Here is a 19,194-nt window from a genome sequence, read left to right as displayed (position 1 = left end):
AAACGAATTATATTCCAGTTGGTGATCAGAGTAACATGGAGTGCTGTACGAGCAAACTTTAAAAATAGTAAAAAAATAAAAATAAAATATTTCTCATCTCAGATAAAGATGTTTATACTGATAAATGGACGTCTATCTGTTTTTATAAATATTTGCTGTTTCTTATTTATATGTCCTATGCTCTCATCAAACCCTTATCAAAACACCTTAGGTGTGCAAAGAAAGTTGTGGTTTTGAGCTTTTGTCTAGGATGACTGGTGCGAGAATCAGCCAAGGAAAAAATTTACTGCAAAAAGTAACTGGTAATCTTTATGGAGCATGCATATGGATTGTTCAAATTGCCTTTTAATGTTTTATTGCTGGACCAATATTCCTTCCACTTTAAGCCCTCAAATCATCAATCAAATCAATTAAAAATCAAGTGCTGTCCTATTGTCATGTGCAAGTGAGTCTTTTTCTGTTTTCCTGTTTTTTTATACCTTTTATGCTCAAGAAAGACCTTACAGATATTTTGACCAATTATTCATTTTTTATTGCAGAATCTAAATTTAGAGTATTTACCTAAAACAACTAAACTGAGAATTAAGTAAACTGTGTGAGTGTCCTCTGATCTTCAAGCATGGAAAGCCAACTGAGACAGAGTACAAAGGGGGGATTAGACAGAAGAGTTGTCCACCCATCAAAAGCCTTTCAATGAATGCTTCTAAAGAGAATTGTAAATCCCATTAATAAAACTACTAAATGAAATTGATACTAGTTTTCAAGAACAATCCATTTCACACATATAAAAATTCTAACAAGATGCATTATGAAAACTATGGGTTCTGGTCATGGAAATAACTTAGGATTCAACCGTATCTTACAAAGTTCACCGTGTCTTAGCAGAGAGAGTCATGGAAAAAAACATTTGTCACCACAAATACTGCCAAGACTGGGTTTGATATTTAACCAGATCTTTCCTCAGTCCCAAAAGTGAGCATCCTAACCTGGCATAATAGTCTTCTTGCACTCATTACATTTGGAAGAGTATTCATTGGAGTAGCAGTCAGTGCAAAGTAGATGTTCCTCTTTTGCGGCAAAAGGCTTGTCCACCAATGAGTTCTTGCACTGGAAGCAGTGAAAGCAGGTTTCATGCCAGTGGCGGTCCTTGTAAGACAGATCCTATAGAAATCCAAAACCACAGAGTAAACAGAACGAACAATTTGCACAACTGGAAGCTCAGAGCATGTAAACGTGTTCGGATCTGGATCACAGCCAGGAGTTAGGGCTTATTCCCACAGCTCAAGAAAACAGCATGTTCTAATGAAGGTGAACTTATTTTGCCATGATTACCAAAAGCAGCTGATGACAACTGTCAACCCTCTCTCAATTGAAGGTCAATTGAATTAAATTTCAGTTCAGTTAGGCATTTCCTCTGAGAATAAAGTCCTGGTTTTGAGTCAGGTTAGAACTTGTTAACTTTAGCAATATTACAACTCCCCCTATTTGTCTTAAGTATTTCCAATTTCTAGGTCGTTTTATAGCTGTTCGTTTCTGGACTGAAATCCCTTTCCCTTTCTGATAGTTCAACAGATTTACACCAAGGTGTGCACGTGTGTGTGCTGTGACTGATTTTTACCAAGTCTTATATTTCTGTTTCAAATGTAAATCAGGTGCTTTGTTGGAGACTGAACGAACGCTCTGGAAGATGAGACCACACCGTACCTGTAGCTGCTGATCCAGAACACTCCTGGCCAAGGGATTAGCACCTTGGAGCACCTAAGTATTTAAAATATCTCCCCAGTGGTACTTTTTAAAATTAAAACAAAACAAACCAACACCAAAAAAGTTCTTCTAAGAACTATGACTTAAAGGGGTAGTACATTGAGTCTTTTAAAATTCAAAGTAGTCTAATCAAGTAACATTTAAACAGTGTTTTTGGGAATTCAGACAAAATGAAGCTCAGATCATTGCAAGAAAGGATATCTACCCCTAAATTTGTAGGCTTCATTTTGAGGCAGGACTGTGAGGTGTGTTCATGTTGTCATGAGTAGGAAATATAAAAATTCAGCAGAAATAATTTGTCAGGTTCAAGCTTGAGATCTGCTATATATGAATTAGAAGCACAGAATTGCCCTGGTTAACTGAAGGAAAGGAATGAGTTTTATATCTTTTTATTTTTTTCCCCTAATTGTATAAAGTAGAATGGAAACAATAGCTTGTGTCAGACCTACTCTGCTCCATGTAAGCATAGTCACAGGTGACTCCAAACACGCAATCAGCCCAGAGCAAACAAATACTGTGGATTTAGGTTAGCCTAAAATAGCAACATGTTATGTCAGCAGGATCCTTGTTCTCAAAAATAGCTAACAGGAAACACTGAAATAGTTTTTGCATAGCTCAGCGGATGCGTAGTAATGTGCTAAACTATAGTAACTTCAGAAGAATTTGCGAAATGAAGAATCTCTCTTTGGACTACTGAGCTGCTCACCTAGATTTCTTAGGTCACTGTGAGTAACAAGTAGTGTCCAATACGTCTTTTGTCTCTGAGAATGCAGCCCGAGAGAGAATATCTAAGCTTCCTACTGTACAGCTTTCTGACAGTTGTTTACTCAGGTTGTCTATTTATTTCAAGGAAATCTTTTTGAAACAACCCAGATTTCTGACCAGAAAATCTTAGACTTTTCTAATAGCAAAATTAAAAAACAAACAAACAAACAAACAAAAACCACATCTTGTTTAGAAGTTATTTAACTTTTTTTCTTCTTTAAATTAAGTTGAATAGCCTCAATCTGATCTCAAAGGAGAAAAATATTTTCATTGGAGAAATATAACATATAGCCAAGAGCGTTTTCCAAAATAAGAAATTTGCCTGCAAGAAAACAGAATGACAACAGATCTGTTTTTCTTTCTCTTGTAACAGGATAGGTTCCTTTTTTTTTTTTTTTTTTTTTCCTCCCATTTTCTGCCTTTCTCTGTATTTTGCAATATTCTGCAAGCTAATTTTTATATCCCAAACTCACACACTGATATTTCCTTTCATTTTGCCTTGTTGAATCAATAAAATTATACCATGCAGAAGGTCTGTTTCCTGTTGCAGGGGAATAATGAAGAAGAGGATTAGCTTTTGCTGATGCAATGTTTAATCTTTGAATCGATCACGATGGCAGATTGTATGGACACTATTGGAGCAGGTCACAGTACCAGACACTTCATCGTGGCAAAGTGATGAGTCGCAGCCACAACCCAAAGCAAGCAAGATCCAGACTGGTGCAAATAATCTTTAGCTAGCTTGGATGATTGCAACAGCTGGTGTCATCGAATGTGGGGGATGTTTAGGATGTCTGGGTTGGACATGCCTGCAGCAGAGCATTGGCCAGGTGAAATGGTTATTGCTTTCTTTCTCTGAATCTGCCATCCGAAGCAGGGAAGTTCAAGGTACTGATGAAACAGTTTGTGAGTTGTTTCATGGTTGTTCTTAGGTCAGTGCTATGAAGTTGGTGGCTATCAGGTTTTGTCTATGTCAGTACATTGCATATCCAACTGGAGCTGTTGGTGTGCACATAAATTACAGATTTATCGATCTAGATCAGATTCTACACTGGAGAAGCTGCATCTGCAAAGACGACTTCAAGCTTGTCTGACTATTAGGCTGGTGCTCAGTTAAGCTGAAAGAGCATTAGATTTACTCGAGGTTAGGCTAGCTGACAGGAACATAAACAAATCTGTTCCAGCGGAAGACACAAGTGATTTACTTGTAATTACTGTTTATTGCATGGATTTCCAGGAAGAACTAATAAAGACATTTGCTATTGTGGACTCACAACTAGAGTGCAGCCTTAAAATACTGATGAGTGTGACTTCTCAGCTGCTTTATGCAGCTTGAAAGAAATGAGTCCCTGATGCGACGTATTTTAACTAGTTTTTAATGAATCCTCTTATGTTTCCTAAAAGAAATCTGGAGAATGACTTTTTACCATCAATCTGTGCATCTGGCTATGAAAACTGACAGCCACGTGCTCTCGTCAGATAAAGCACACACAAGCACAGATAACAGCCTGAAGAATTACCATAGATTGACATTTCAGAAGTGGAAGTGTGTTTACATACAGAGAGATGCATGCACACAGATGCTTGTGGACTTGGTCTGTCCCGGGCAAGTGTTTTGCAGCTGAGGAGCAGAGAGCTGCAAACTAGTTCCAGATGTGCTCCCAGTGAAAACAGAGGGGGAGGAGGGCAATGCCTGCCTCTGAAGAGCTACAATAAATCCTGCAGCTGAATTTGCAGGAAGAAATATTTAGCACTTCATTCAGTTATATTTCTTCTGAATGTGAAAAATAATAATTCCCTTATCTGATTTGCGTGAGTATAAGCATAACTAGATTAACGAGACCTGAAGCTACTCAGATTTGAATGGGTACATCTCTCAGCTTGATCTGAGAATCTGCTTCTTGAAAATTTCAGCTCAGTTCTCCTTGGGGGGACCAAATGAGTGGCAAATGCTTGGATGTTTCTCCAAGACACATCAGAGTGAGCTAAGAGTTGTACACATGCAGATGACTGACAGTAGGAACATGGCATAAGGAAACATTAATGTGGACCCTATTTATATCCAAAGCGTTTTGGTCATCTCTTGCAAAATAGGTTTGAAACTACAGTTTTGAAAAGACCTCAGGTGCTTTTCAAACAATTTTACTTTCCCTGACTTTCATCGTGCCATCTCCAAAGAGAACTTTGTCAGGATAGCTGTTTTCAGTCCCTCATATCCTACAAATACATCGTGTCTTAGACCATTGTAGGTCTAAGCAACCATAAGCCATTATGAATTACCTTTTCTCCTGAACTGTCTCTCAACAGGGACCCAACAAGAAGAAGGAGACTAGAGGCATCATTACCAGAAGAATAACTGTATATGTTTGTTCATAAATGAAAAGCACACATCAGACTTTCTTGCTAGTAACAATGCTATTTTCAGAAGAATAAGCAGGGAAAATGTGGTACTACAATAAATATCTGTACAAATTATGGTCATGCACACACTAACATAAAATTTTGGTTAATTCCCCATCAAGATTGCATTTAGAAAAGGTAAAATTAAGCAGCACTCTACTGAAGCCAGCACCATAGTGATATGACAAGAGACTAATGGTCTGTCACCATTCCTCTTCACAACAGTGAGTCTGATATTCAGCAGTGCACAGAGGAAGTGTTGCAACACAGAAGAGAGTTTAAAAATTAGGACAACTTTTCATCCTTTCCTGATCCACGTCATTAGATGCTATATTTTTTGTTGAGTTTATATGTAAGACTGACCCTTTTGACTCATTTTTGGCCTATGTGCTGCCAAAGTAGTTTATCTCATGCTCCACTTTTAATTTAGTTCTCACATTTTGTGGAGGAAATTTTCACCCTCTCCTGCTTGCCAAGGCCAGCTTGTGGTCTGCATTAAGCACTTGATTACTGGAGGTATTTCCTGTATTTGTGATGGTTTCTGTGCGAGAGGGCCTGCAAAGAAACTATTAAAAAAAGGCAAAAATCAACCAAAAGTCACGTTTAAGCAGTTAAGCAAATGAGAACATTATGGGTGGATTTCCAGAAAGAAGCAAGGAAACAGTGGGCGTAGGGAGCATTCACCAGGGACACGGGCATCAAAATGCCAACTTCTTCTGCTTAAAAGGAGCAAATTTCTGCTAGGACCTGTTGGCATATGGAGGATGTGTAATAGCTGTGAGAGACATGGCATCGTGTTTTTCGGCTGTCTGTCTGCCAGTGCCTCCCACCACTCGGTATATGAAGCTTCAGTGTAACCCAGGGAAGATGATGCTATGCACCAGTGCTGAAACACAGCAAGAAAGACACCGCAGTAGTGCTGGAGCTGGAGAGCTGGCTGTCTCTTTGTCACCACCCGTTTTGCTTTGGTGTAGCCCTTTCAGCTGCAGGAGGGTTGCTCCTGAGTGGGAGGGCTGGTTAGGGGATTGCTCCTGTCCACTAAGAGGAGATTCTGTTCACTGTTTTTCTGCTGTCTTTCATACAGTAGTTTTCACAACAATAAGTAATCATTTACAATCTAATCAAAGCTAATTCTTGCTTTGCACCTAATTTTGCAGATAAGAGTTCATTCTTTGGGTATTGGGAGCTCTGAGAATCTTAATCCTAGTCTTTGGTCTCAAATTTTGCAGGTCCTAAGAAACAGCCAAGCCACCCACAAGAAGTAATTCTTTGCAGGGTGAAATGAGGAGCATCCCCACTGGAGATGAGATCTAATTTCAGCTCTTCTCAGTGCAGAGAAACAGCGGTGGCCAAGAAGGGACTTGCAAAGGAGGATCTGAGGTGGGAGCTAGTTGGGGCTTTTCAGTCTGTCCTGTGGATGGATGTAAGGGTGGGTGCCCCTGGAGGAAACAGAGGCTTGGATGCTACCCTTCTGGATAACACTTTCACTTCATAAAGCTTTAGTTCTAAAATTTACAGCTGAATAAAGGCTACGTCAGGACAGCTAATATGTATGGAGTCTACTTTGTTCTTGTAGTAAGAGTACTGGTTTATTCACAAGCATGACATGTTTTGACTGTACTGCAAATGCAGTGTGTGAAAAGATACATATATGTATATGTGTATAATGTGTATATATCTATTATGTGTTTAGATGCTTATGTGTGTATATATATAGCTTAATAAGGAGAAGAAGCGTGATTTTTGTGACTTTGTGTTTCCTGGTTCAATTATGCTCAATCATAGACAAACTTTGACTGAAACTTGTGGCTGAGAAACCTTTAAGGGCTTTCTCTTAAATGTATTCTCTAGAGTCTGTTACTGTACTTGAAAAACTACTCTAGTTTTCCTCTCAATGGGAGGAATTCAGATCTCTTTTTTAATACTCACAACATATTTCATTTTCAGAAGACTCAAAGAGCTTAGGGACATTTAGCCATTTGTTAAAATTTGCTTAAAATTGGTCAGCAGGTTGAAAGGCTATAGCATAGAGGATTATTTGCAAGCACACACAGCAGTCATAGAAACGAACAACAACAACAACAAAAAGATGCATTTTTTTTTCTGGTACACAGTTAATTTCTTTAAGAAATCTTTATTTACTATCTTTTCGTTTTGGTTCTCCACATATAGTTTTGGTCCTTTACATATAAAAATATTCTTGTATTGCAGAAAATTATTGTTTTGTTGTTGTATTTGTTTTATCTGCTATTAGAGTGTGTTTTGCTTAAAAATACAGAAATGAAGTATATCGGATAACACCCACACTCCCTAAATACATAAATTTGGGTTGAAAAGTTCAGCCTGATTAATTCCTGAATACTTTGTCCGAGATTTGTTGAAGCCAGTCCAAGTTTTGAAATTCTTGAATATCAACACATGGAAATATCTTCTCAGGGGATTAGAAGGAGACCTTAAAACAAAAGCACATTCTAGAATGGGGCAGAAATATTTTGCTTTTCCAGGTCAGGCCAGCTGTATTTTTTCTCTAATCTGCATATTTATGAGCTGTAGGGAAACTGGCAGTTTTATAGCCTCTTATGGGTTATTGCCAGTTCTCTGTCATGATGGCCAAACATTTTCACCATTTTAAGGCTTCCGAAAGGGGCTTTCCCACCCATTTTCCAATAGGGTAGGATAGATAAGTTTGGAAGAGAGAAGAAATCAAATTTTCCTGATCTGGATAAGCATATACTTTTATATTTCTGAGCCTTTGAAGTAACGATAGTGTGGTAGTACCAGCAATATGAATTAATTCATGTTCCTAGAGGTATGGATCGGCAATGAAGGAAATAAAAGAATCCTATGGCCATGCAACGTAAATCACTGTTTTAATGTAAACCCACGCTGCCAGTGAAACTCTTGGCCAACTTTGAACAGGTCAAATTTGTGCAGGGAGGGTGTACGTGGGATGAAATCCATCCATAGCAGTCCAACCATCACTTCACTGGATGCCTCAAATATCATCTGTCTTCATTCAGTCAGAGTAAAACTGGTGTGAACTCCACTTCTTTGGGGTAATTTAAAAGGAAAATAGGCAGTCACACCTCATTTAGAACAGGTACGTGTTGCCATGTGGTGCATAGCTCAAACAAGCGAGGCCTCTGCTCTTTCCTATGTAATCTTTAGTTGGGTTCCACTATCATTATTCTCCATTTAGAAGTCTAATTTTGTTCTGACTGACTTATTACTTTGGTCAGTGTTAGCCAGATTTTTGTGGTCCATGAGTTGGCATCTTTTTCTGAGTGTGTCTTGTCTCTTGATGACAATTAATTGTGGTCACTGCAGAGACAGCAGCAGCTTAGCTCTGTCCCATCCAAAGGCAAGAAAAATTGGTTTCTGCCACCTTTAAAGGTCCTACCTGGTCCCAAGGCCAGTTGGGCTCTCTTAATGAGTTAAGGAGACTTTCTGCCATGAGATCATCCCATGGCTTAAAGGAAGAGAGGTGCTTTTCAATTTCTATTAACATGTTTTATAATAGAGTCTTGCCATTGGAAGTGATGAAAAACAGACACAGGGGTCAAGAAAAAAAACACTTTTTCACCAAAAGAAAACCCTACATAACCATCAAGATAAACTTATGGGTCCTTCTAGCTAATAGCACCATGCTTCAGACACAAGGCTCCCACATAAAGACAGTGTTCTCCATCCTAAATAATAAAGTTAAATGTCAGTGCTGTATTACCTTTGGAAAAAGGTCACTAAATTTAACCTGTTAACTTTGGGGAATACTGAAGGATTACATGTGTTTTTAACATCAAATATTTTCACCTGAAAACCCTTCTGGTACTTTAAATTGGGTCTGTTGCTGCTCAGAGCAGGACTCCTCTCAACCTGTGCATTATGCCCTCCAGCTGTATAAGGCCCTGGGCATTCAGGGCACCCTTCCAAATTGAATTAACAAACATCTGAAAGTTTGTTGCTCAACTCTGTTTTAAGAGGTGCGAAGCACCCTCCATTCCTGCTGGTTCCAAAGAAGTGTCTAGTACTTTGAGGACCAAATCGTTCATTCATTACATCAGTGAATTAAGCACTCAAGGATGAGCCTAACATTTCTGTGTAGCATGAGGGATGTCCTTGCAGCTGTGGGGTAATATATTACTCTGCCAAGATTTCCATGATGAGACACAACTCTGTCGTACCTTGCAGTCAGCGCCAATAGGTTTTTTGCATTCCTCACAGGTGTTGGAGTAGAGGTTTTCATAGCATTTCACGCAGTAGGGGCTGTCCTCCCTCAGGATGTACTTCTTGCCAAACAGGGACTCTTTGCAGTAGTGGCAGTCAAAGCGTTCGGTCATGTTGGTGTCTGGAGTCCAGCTATTCTGCCACAAAGACAAGAAACAGGCATTTATCAGACTAAGCACGTTGACCCAATCCCCCAAGAAGGCTTTATTATCAATTCCAGTTTATCAAATTCAAATTTCAATCGGATAAATCAACACAATAGAATAAAACTATAAATCTTTTGGCCCTGGACAAAGACTGTAGCCCATCTATTTTAACCACCATTGACATGTCTTTGACCAGAGCTAGTGTTAGAGACCAGAGAAAGGAAAATGGGTAAGTCGTGATTGTGAAGAATTCACATGTGATTCCTAAGGAATATCGAGTAAGTTTGACCTACAGACCCAATGCAAGACGTTGTCTCTGTAGGGGATGGAGGAAACCAAGAATCTTAAGAGGATGAATCAGCTAATCTCCAGAAGGACCAGCATCTCTTCTGTAAGGTGAGAAGTTTTGCATTGCTGGTAGACTTTAGTCATGCAGGGGCTATCTAACACCATTGCCATGTGCTTCTGCACTTTCCTTCTCTGTATTCTCTATGAGCCCATGGCAAACAGTCATTGCTCTGCAGAGAGCCATTACCCCTCCATCTCTGCTAACATGTGGGACTGTGGGTGCTCTTAGCAGCAGGAGCTGGGGGGAGCAGCAGTTTTGTGTCTGAGTCTTCTCTGATGCCCCTGAATGAGTTATCCAGCTGCTGTGGTTTAGTGGGACACGAACATGAGCTAGCTACCCTGGTTAAACCAAATGTCATGTAATGTTTATGGAAGGAAAAAAGCCACTAGAAGAAAATGCAAAAGGTCATCTTGTCTGAATCAGGGTCACTTGCTATTTTTTCCTCTGGTCTTGTTATGTCTCCAGTATATTTTGGATGCACACACAAGTAACAATGACATGAATGTCTTTGATTACTTGCATGAATGTTCATTACTGCCTGGGACAATTTATTTTGGGTCTGGGTTTAATTGGAATCATCAGCTTCTTAGCCTGAGGCTCTCAGTGTGTGTTACACCTGAAATCTGCTCAGAGGTTACAGCTGGAGCAGGACACAGCCGCCTGTTTAGGAAGGGGAATTTCCAAGGCAGAAAGCACATTCCACCTATACTGCATGACCTTCACTACCTGCCAGGCCTGGGCTCCCTGTTAAGCCAGATTTGGTCTATAAAGCCTTAAATGCTTCGGGTACTAATGGTTTAAGTGGCTATCTCTGTCTTTCACACACAAGTGACGTTCACAGCAGCCGCAGTGCTTTTGCCAACTTTAGCCCTCACTTTTAAACAAAAAGTTGTTACTTGCTTAGTGTTCTTGGCATGGGTTCCTTGATCCTGGAGTTTTTCCTCTTCTTTTGGCTGGAGGAGCCACCCTTAGGGCATTCTGAAATTCTTAGTTCTCCTCCAGGATTTCAGTTCTTATTATCTTATATCCCCTGTGGCTGGTGTTTGATTAAGGTTGTAGGGTGGTCCGAATGGGCAAAGGTGGATTTGGTGGCTAGAAGGCTTTCTATTTTTGATGATCTGTCAGCTGCTGAATTGTGTAGGTATTCACTAAGCCTAAGAGGTGAGAGCTTTTGTATGTGTGGTGCAGGTACGTGATGTCTCAGCTGCTGGGAAGCCTTTTGAGCTCCAGGTGACTGCTAAAGGAAAAGGACAGGGAAACTACTGAACACCCCAAAGTGCTTGGAACACAAATCCTGGCAGCCGGTCATCCGTGCTATGACCTACTCAAAAGGAGCAGTAGTGCAGCTGTTTTCACCCTACAGAAGCTGTGGGGAAGCACTAGTTAACTTCCTTATCCAAAAGGAAAGCTGGGAGTACGCTAGGTGCTCTTGGTCCTTGGAGATTAAAGAGGACCATAGGGATTGATAATGAAACGATGGAAAATCAGAGGAATTACACTGGAGAAAGAAGTGCAGAGACTACCCGAAGTTCACCTGTAGCCCATCTTCATCAGCAGTGGCTAGCAAAGACAGCAGAAGGAAAGAGAGCAAGAAACAGGGCTGGCACAAAGCTGTATTTCCTTCATAACCTGCTTCCTGCAGGTTAGTCTCCTCTTCAAGTGGAGGTGAAGTCTTTGCCACAACATTTAGTCGGTGTTGGTAGATTTATTTTCCCCTCCATTTTGAGCCCATTTACATTCCCAACCTACATAACACATTTGTACTTCCCATGAAAGAAATAGAAAGGACTTAACTTGCTTCAAGCAAATCCCTTCAAGGAGTAATTTCAGGTAAATGAATGGAGTCAGGCTATTATAAAGTTGTGTGTATGACTGAGTCTGAGAGGAGTGATAGCTTTCTGTAAAAGGTAGGTATTTAGGACATAAATCTGTAGCTTTTTACCAGACTCTATCACCTTTTTAAATGATAGGATTTGGTTGCACAGTCAATTTGCATTATTAAAAATCTGAAATCTGAGCAGGAAATGTGTATGGACTTGCATTTTTCACATTTCTTCAGATTTATTTTTTTTTCCTAGCCTTGAATTAGGTGTGCAATACCACAGAGCCAAAACTTGGTGTGGTGAAGACGTGTAAGAGTGAAAAATACAGGGTGCGATTCCCTTAAAGGTTTATACCATTTCTATTCTTCATCCAAAGCTGCCAAATGTAAAATAGAAGTGGTTTGTGACTGGAAGCAAAGACTATTACATCTGAACTGGATGTTCCGATGTCGCGGGGGTGTTCCTGTGTGCTCTATTATTTTCTGGGTGTTTTTTCACAGGAACACAGGCAAGCATTACTGCTTGCTTGTTATAAGAAGAGTCACTGCCACTATTTTGGAAAATACCTAGACACATCCTGAAAGGGATTTGATTTTGTTAATTGTGCTCTGAGATTGTCAAGGTCCCTCCCAGAGCAGGGAGAGGCAGAACCAATTCCTATGTCCCAAATAGATTTGGGGTGAACTCCACTCTGAGAAGACCCTGAAGGGATATTTCTGGTTAGGGTTAGAGGCATAGCTCCAGTGGTCTGGGAAATTAAATGACAAGAAAGGAAAGTTTCCAAGATCTGCATTTTGGTTTTAGTTACGTGACTTCTTTGCTGGATCTGGCAATAATTTCAGACCCAATATCTCTTAAAGTTAGGCACTCAGGTTCATATGGTTTCCTTCAGAAAGCTGGAATTCAGCGCGAAGCATCCCAAGCTTCAGGCTGTTTAGATTTGAGTCTTGGACTGAATCTCACAACCCACTATGTGATATTTTGAGGATATTTTGGCAGTTTTATTCTTCTCTGGAGAGAAGAAATTAAATATAAAATAATCAGAGGGCCTATCTGCGGGATATTAGTAGGAATGCCAAATGAATCCTTTCGCTGTTGCTTTACAAATAAACGTGAAATCACACTGAGCAATGCTTTTGCCTGTCAAAAAAAAAAAAGAAAAAAGTCTATTTTCGCAGTTGTGGACAGGCACAAATTGCAATTCAGCCTTCTTGCCATTGATTAATGCCTTCCTATTGTGCTGATACTTGTTGAATGTAGAGCTCTGTGGGCCAGAAGCTCATCTTTATTATGCCTCTCTGTAGTACCACAAGGTCTTTAGATTTTATTGCAGTAGTCATTTTACACTGATGCAATTTCAGATTGCTCTCAACATTAGCATAAGGGAGAAATTGATTTTTCTGCCACAGTCTCCCTCCTACAGCATTAGACATAACGAGTACATCTCCAAAAGGAAAACAGCTTTCCCCTGCATGCCCAGAAGGGAAGTTCCAGCTTATGCTAAATGTTAGCACTACCCAGATAGTGTCTTCCAGGATGTAAGAATTGGCATGAAAATTACCAAAAAGTAAGTAGTAGGCTGAAATAAAATCTGTGCTTCTTTCCTCTTCTTCCCCTCTCTGCTCATACAGGCTCATTTTACTAGAAGCAATGGTTGAAGTTATCATACTATCTCATAAAAATTAGGGTTTATTAAGGAATTATGTGGCACTCCCCCATCAATTGACATGATCTGCTACTAGAAGAAGGGACTAGCTGCCCCAGACCATGTATGCCTTTTCCAGCAATGTTTGCAAGCCTAATGAGAGATGTTCTCTAAATTGTCTAAAAAACATAGGAGTTTAGTTTATTTAAAGAAGTGAAACTCTGATCTCTTTACTGGTATTTGCAGATACTGAACTAAACCACCTGTAGATGCCTAAGAGGGGTTTGTTATTGACCTTGGTCAGATCTATAGGGCTAGAGTTTTCCTATGCCCCTAAGAGCAAGATGTTCTCTCAGCCACCTGCACATGAAATAAAAGGTCTTTGGAGACACCCATCTTCTTCCAACACATACACACATTTCTCCCACCTGACTTTTTTTTTTTTTTTTTTTTCCCAGAAGAACTGTGCACATGGAGTATTTTTGATCTGTTTATTTTCCTTCCCCTGAGAAAGGAAGATTTGTGTCTGGCAACTCCAGTGACATAAGCCATGCAGGTCCAGAGCATTTGGAAACAATTTATGCTAATGTTCCAAAGGCTAAATTGCAAAGATTTATGATATCCTTTGCGACTATGAACTAGCAGTTCAAACTGTGCTGGTCTTTCTGGCAAGAGGTGATTATTTTCCTGTAACTTAGCAGCTATTGCCACATTTATTATCTACAATCTTACTGCAGCAACTGCAAACCACTCTTCTAAGTGCTAATCATTTTTCCACACCAGGCAATAATGTCATGCAGGGGGGCAGGAGAGAAGAAGGGCTGTATATATATATGTGTGTGTGTGTATTTCTTTTGAATTTACTTCAGGAGAAGTAAAGAAATGACCATTTGCCAGTAGCACTGGCAAGTGGAAAAAAGATGTAACATGCAGTCAGAATCCACCTGAACTTCAGTGGGTGGAAGTTAGCTGGAACAGATGCACACCACAAACATCCAAAACAGTCCTTCATGTTTAGGCTTACTTGCCTAAACCTTACTTGCCTCGCATTTAGGGGCAGTAACCCTCTTTCTTTTGGCTTGCTTATGTTCTGCTTTGTGGGACGAGTGCCCACAGACACCCTGATGGCAGATCCTGTAAGGAAACCTGTGTGCTTGGATCTGCAGCTGGCCATGGGACAAGTGCTACCTCTGTGTTGCTTGCATCCCTGACCCTCCAGCAGCAGGCTCCTGGCCATGGGGAACCAAGCCAGCTGATGCAGAGCAGGTAAATGTCTCTCCATGGATCACAGAGGGACATTTTCATCCTTAGCTTCCAAAAGCTAAGACAGATGCTGAGATGCAAGTGACACAGAGCTCATCCTATAGAAAGCTCAGCCATCTGCTCTTCTCCTGCCATAAGCCCTCTGTCCCTGACAGTGGCTGTTGGGCTACCACTCTGTAAAGATGAATTTCTTCATTAAAGAGAAGAAAAGAGTTATCCTTTTGCAAAGATATTGAGACACTGAAGCTTATTACTGTGGCAGCTGTTCATAACATCACTTTTGTGCATGTCCCTGAAAAGGGGAGGCATAATTACTGTAGGGAATGAGTTGCTGTGTGTCCCTGTATCCCATAGTCTGGGGCTTATGCTCAGCTTGTAAATGAGACAAGGATGCTCAGACAGATCTGGCTTCAGTCTTTCTTTCTCTTGACATTTTTAAGCTGAGGAAAAAGTGGAAGCTTCTTTCTCTTGTTGCTGTGGAAGAGCAATCCTGTAGTAAACCCATCAAAAGATTTGGCACCTTGTCTTCAAGAAATCAAGGCCTTGTAACACAACATGTCATTGCTCTCCCACATCAGCCCTGTTAACAACGTCCAGACTGATTTACAGAATCACAGAATCACAGAATTTTCTAGGTTGGAAGAGACCTCAAGATCATCGAGTCCAACCTCTGACCTAACACTAACAGTCCCCACTAAACCATATCCCTAAGCTCTACATCTAAATGTCTTTTGAAGACTTCCAGGGATGGTGACTCCACCACCTCCCTGGGCAGCCCGTTCCAGTGCCTAACAACCCTTTCAGTAAAGAAGTTCTTCCTAACATCTAACCTAAAACTCCCCTGGCGTAACTTTAGCCCATTCCCCCTCGTCCTGTCACCAGGCACATGGGAGAACAGGCCAACCCCCACCTCGCTACAGCCTCCTTTAATGTACTTATACAGAGCAATAAGGTCACCCCTGAGCCTCCTCTTCTCTAGGCTGAACAAGCCCAGCTCCTTCAGCCGCTCCTCATAGGACTTGCTCTCCAGGCCCCTCACCAGCTTCGTCGCCCTTACCAGTGTCCAAGTCAAGGTTAGGATGTCAGAAATATCTGATTACAGAGGTGTCCCTTGCTGCTTCTGAGGATTTTAAGCTCAGAGAAGGTATTTGTAGATCTCCTATGAGTTACCTTGCAAAAGCAGGGAAAACTTGATTTGCTATTTGAACATAATAATAAAATAAATAAAAGTTTTACCCAGATCTTAAATATCCCACCCAGTCTTTTCTATATACATACTAAATATTAAAACAAGCAAACAAACAAACAAAACCTGTATTAATGGACCTTTTAAAGTTACCTGAAAGTATTCTTCAGAATCACATTTAGTTTTTTCCAGCAACTCACCTTGCTTGTACACGGGTGACTTATTTTGCTTATGGTATAACATTCCAGTGTCTCTTTTTAAGTAGTTTAGAGCAATTTTCTGAGTAGACAGACGGCATTAACATGTGCAGATAACCAAAGCATACCTGGTTCCTGTCTGGATAGCACAGTCAGCCCATCATGAATTAGAAAGTGGAAAGTCTGCTATTTAAGATTGCTTTCATTAAAGTAATAATAATAATAAAGAACAGAAAATGTTTCTTGTGTGGGAGGGCTCTCAATGCCGCTGCCTGAGTACAGTCACAACGGTGGAGCAGGAGCACTCCAGTTGTGGTTTCTGCGTGGTTTGTTGTGTTTGGCATTCAGTAAGGATCTGCTCCGGTTTAGAGCCATTCCTGCAGCTGTGGAGTAAGCAGCAGTGGTAGTAAGTACAGATCCCACAGAAGAAATGAGCACTGGTACTTTGACAGTGCACCCCACACAATTTACACTATGATTAACTGAGGTTGATATTGAAGTGACTAGAGGATGTATGGTTTTACAAACATTCCTGCATACATTTCATTTACAAAAGGAGCCCATTTAAATAACACAGAGCATGACTCTTACATCTACCATAGCAAGGAAGAGCACAGCTCAAGCGGAAAGGCTTGCTCTTATGTTGTATTTCAAAGCCTTTTGAAACTGCTGTCTGCCTTCTTTCTCTTGTGGAATAAGACAAGACTTACTCCAAAGAGAGAGGCCAAATACTTGACATTACTTAAGCATAGAAATTCATATTTCTAGTAAGATCATTTAAGCAGATAACAGAACGCGAGGAAGGAGAAAAATAGTATAAAATTAATAAAACCTGCAGTTATCTCTGGCTCTACCCTATGGAAAAAATATTTAAGCTAAATGACTGCAGCTATTACGCTCCAATAGAGGTATATTTTTTCCAGAAAAGTATCATTTTCTTGTATTGACAGGAGCACTGTTAATGTCAAGGAAATCAGACTCCAAGATAAAAATATCCAGAAAAAAATCGCGTTCTACTATGCAACAAAATTTCTGAGTTTTCTATATTTTTGAAATTCTGTATAAAACAATCCAGAACACAAAAATAGGACACTGCCCCAAATATATAATGTTTATTTATTTCTAGAAAGTATGGAAACAAAACTGGGAGGATCCTATGCAGGAAGAATGCTTTGTTATTTGTCCTGGACTTTAGTAAAGCAGCTCCGTCTCTTTCTCTCTGTTTCTGTTTACAAAGTCAAGACCACAAAAGCCCTTTCTGTCTAAGATAACTGGCACACATGGTGATGTGGAGGACAGTTAATGCACGTCTTTCATCTGCTGTGTGAAACTACTGTAGCAATGAATGCTTCGATGCTGTGAGGCATCCATACTTCTCTGCTAAACTCCTGAGCCATTGGCTTTCCAAAATGTGGGAAAAAAAGGCTACATAAGTCTTAGTGATGCCCATTCAGATGGACATATTTTAGAAAAATAGGTGGGTTACAGCTTGGTGAAACCAGTTTGGTCCAGTTTGTTGGCTGGGGTTTGGGGATAGGGACTGGACATAGTGAGCAAAGCTCACATCAGCTGTTAATGTTGAGTCAAAGTGTCTGTGGTGCATGAGAGACTTGGGAACAAGCACTGAAAGACAAAGTGAGCCTGGGGACAAGGACACAGGTAATCCTTTTGTGGGTGAGATCCTTCCTAACTGAAGAAGGAAGATGTTGGGTGGACTGTGGAGAGATGTACTGCATAACATGGAGGAGGAATTAATCAGTGATGGGACCTAGTCTCTGAAGATACTTCTGGTCTAAATCCCAAGAGTTCCTTAGAACAACGAGAAAACAGGGCTAAGGAAATGCTTACAAATATCTTACTCTTTTATGCAACTTAGTACTGTTATTATGCAAGACGAAGTAAAGAGTGATGAGTTTTGAACCCTCGTGCCTATGTTTGCCAAGGGTCTAGAACTGCTTTCTGCCAAACTTATGTGCAGCCCTAGAGCTTGCTCTTCTGTGGTTGATATATTTGCAACTTCAAAACTGAAAATTTGCTGTGAAAAGGGAGAGGTGAAAATTTTTATGTCAGTGTTACATTCACTTACATCCCTCTTACAGTGTTTTGCTATATATACACTAAATATTATCATCCTAGTTAGCCAATATAATGTAGAAGGGTATGTAAAAAGGAAAAAAATGAAGACTAATTTTTTGAGTTGACGTATTATTGTATTCAGCTTTAAAATAAGCCTCTAGTATTTTCTAATCAAAATATACATTTGCCTCATCCCTGGCAGTGTCCAAGGCCAGGTAGGATGGGGCTTTGAGCAACCTGGTTCCCTGGGAGGTGTCCCTGCCCATGGCAGGGGGTTGGAAATATATGGTCTTTAAGGTCCCTTCAGACCCAAACCTTTCTATGATTACATATATGTGGATATCTAATTAGCATTGTTTTAATGTTAATGCTTCATTGGCAGTCAATTTATCCAAGATTTATTTCCATGAAAACTTTCATTACCCTGCCATTTCACACTCTCACTTGGGAAGAATCTGCATCACAAATAACTGTGCATATGCAAATGAACCATAAAAATCACACAATTAAAATTAATCAGTCTAAAAATGCAAATTATGAGTTCCACAATCTCTGCAGCAGTACCCAAATGCGGTAAGGTGACTGTCTACAACACTACACCATACAGAGGTTCTTTGATGATACTGAGGATCAATTTTTCCAACACAAATGCACCTCAGACCTGCTTGTAGCTCGCCTTTAGGGTCCTAGAATGAGCGGTGGTGTACGGCCAGCAGCAACAGGCAATCATTCAGTTTTCAGCCCAGTTTTCATAGAGGAGCCATGTCCTCTGGCTGTTGGTGTTAACATTAATCCAGTCCCCCCTTGAGTTCTGAATGTCCTGCACACTGCAAGGCAAGGAGGTGAGGATGACAGCAGGTAAATTGGTGCTTGGTTCTCAGACCTGGGACTCAGTGTCCTGTGGAACAGAGCCAGGATTCACTCATGTGAGTATAGGTCTTTACAGCCCACTCCCCTCATTTTCGTTTGGGGTGAAAGCTTGAATTTGCAAGGAAATGCAGCAAAAAACATCACATCCACCCTTACAATTGCAGGACCTGTGTTTATTTATTTATTTATCTATTTATTTATTTATTTTAATCCCCTGATATTTAAAGCATAATAGGAACATGCAGGACTACATTGAGTGTGACTGAAGGAGTTGTCTAAACCTTTTTTAGTGCAAAGTGTGATCTCTGGGAGTGCCGATGTTTGTCCTTATGGATAGGAAAGATGTGATTTCAGGGAAAGAGACTTCCTTAAGAGACTGTATTATCTTAGGTAGGAAATAGGGCTTTATCTGTATCTGAGTACTTTGATATAGATAAAAGTTATAGATAAAGACTAAATTGCCATTGCATGATCTTCATGGTGGAA

The 19,194-nt window shown here is 40.2% G+C and overlaps 1 protein-coding gene across 6 annotated transcripts in view; it reads right to left on the bottom strand.

Moving 5' to 3' along the window:
* Window positions 1–19,194, bottom strand: part of FHL2 (four and a half LIM domains 2) — a 41,626-nt gene that overhangs the window by 4,683 nt on the left and 17,749 nt on the right. For 3 of the 6 annotated variants that reach the window (XM_068679732.1, XM_068679769.1, XM_068679753.1), the window contains 2 exons: window positions 9,111–9,285; window positions 987–1,161 (listed from right to left, as the gene is read on the bottom strand). In XM_068679732.1, coding sequence (XP_068535833.1) covers window positions 987–1,161; window positions 9,111–9,266 — 331 coding nt within the window. In that variant the 5' untranslated portion in view covers window positions 9,267–9,285. Of the gene's footprint in view, window positions 1–986; window positions 1,162–9,110; window positions 9,291–19,194 lie in introns of all 6 variants that reach the window. The other 3 variants (XM_068679743.1, XM_068679760.1, XM_068679725.1) reach the window with 1 other exon arrangement.

Source organism: Anas acuta, chromosome 1 (assembly GCF_963932015.1).
Source record: "Anas acuta chromosome 1, bAnaAcu1.1, whole genome shotgun sequence".
Lineage (NCBI taxonomy): Eukaryota > Metazoa > Chordata > Aves > Anseriformes > Anatidae > Anas > Anas acuta.
The sequence above is the reverse complement of the archived record's forward strand: the minus strand, read 5'-3'. Positions and strand labels throughout refer to the sequence as shown.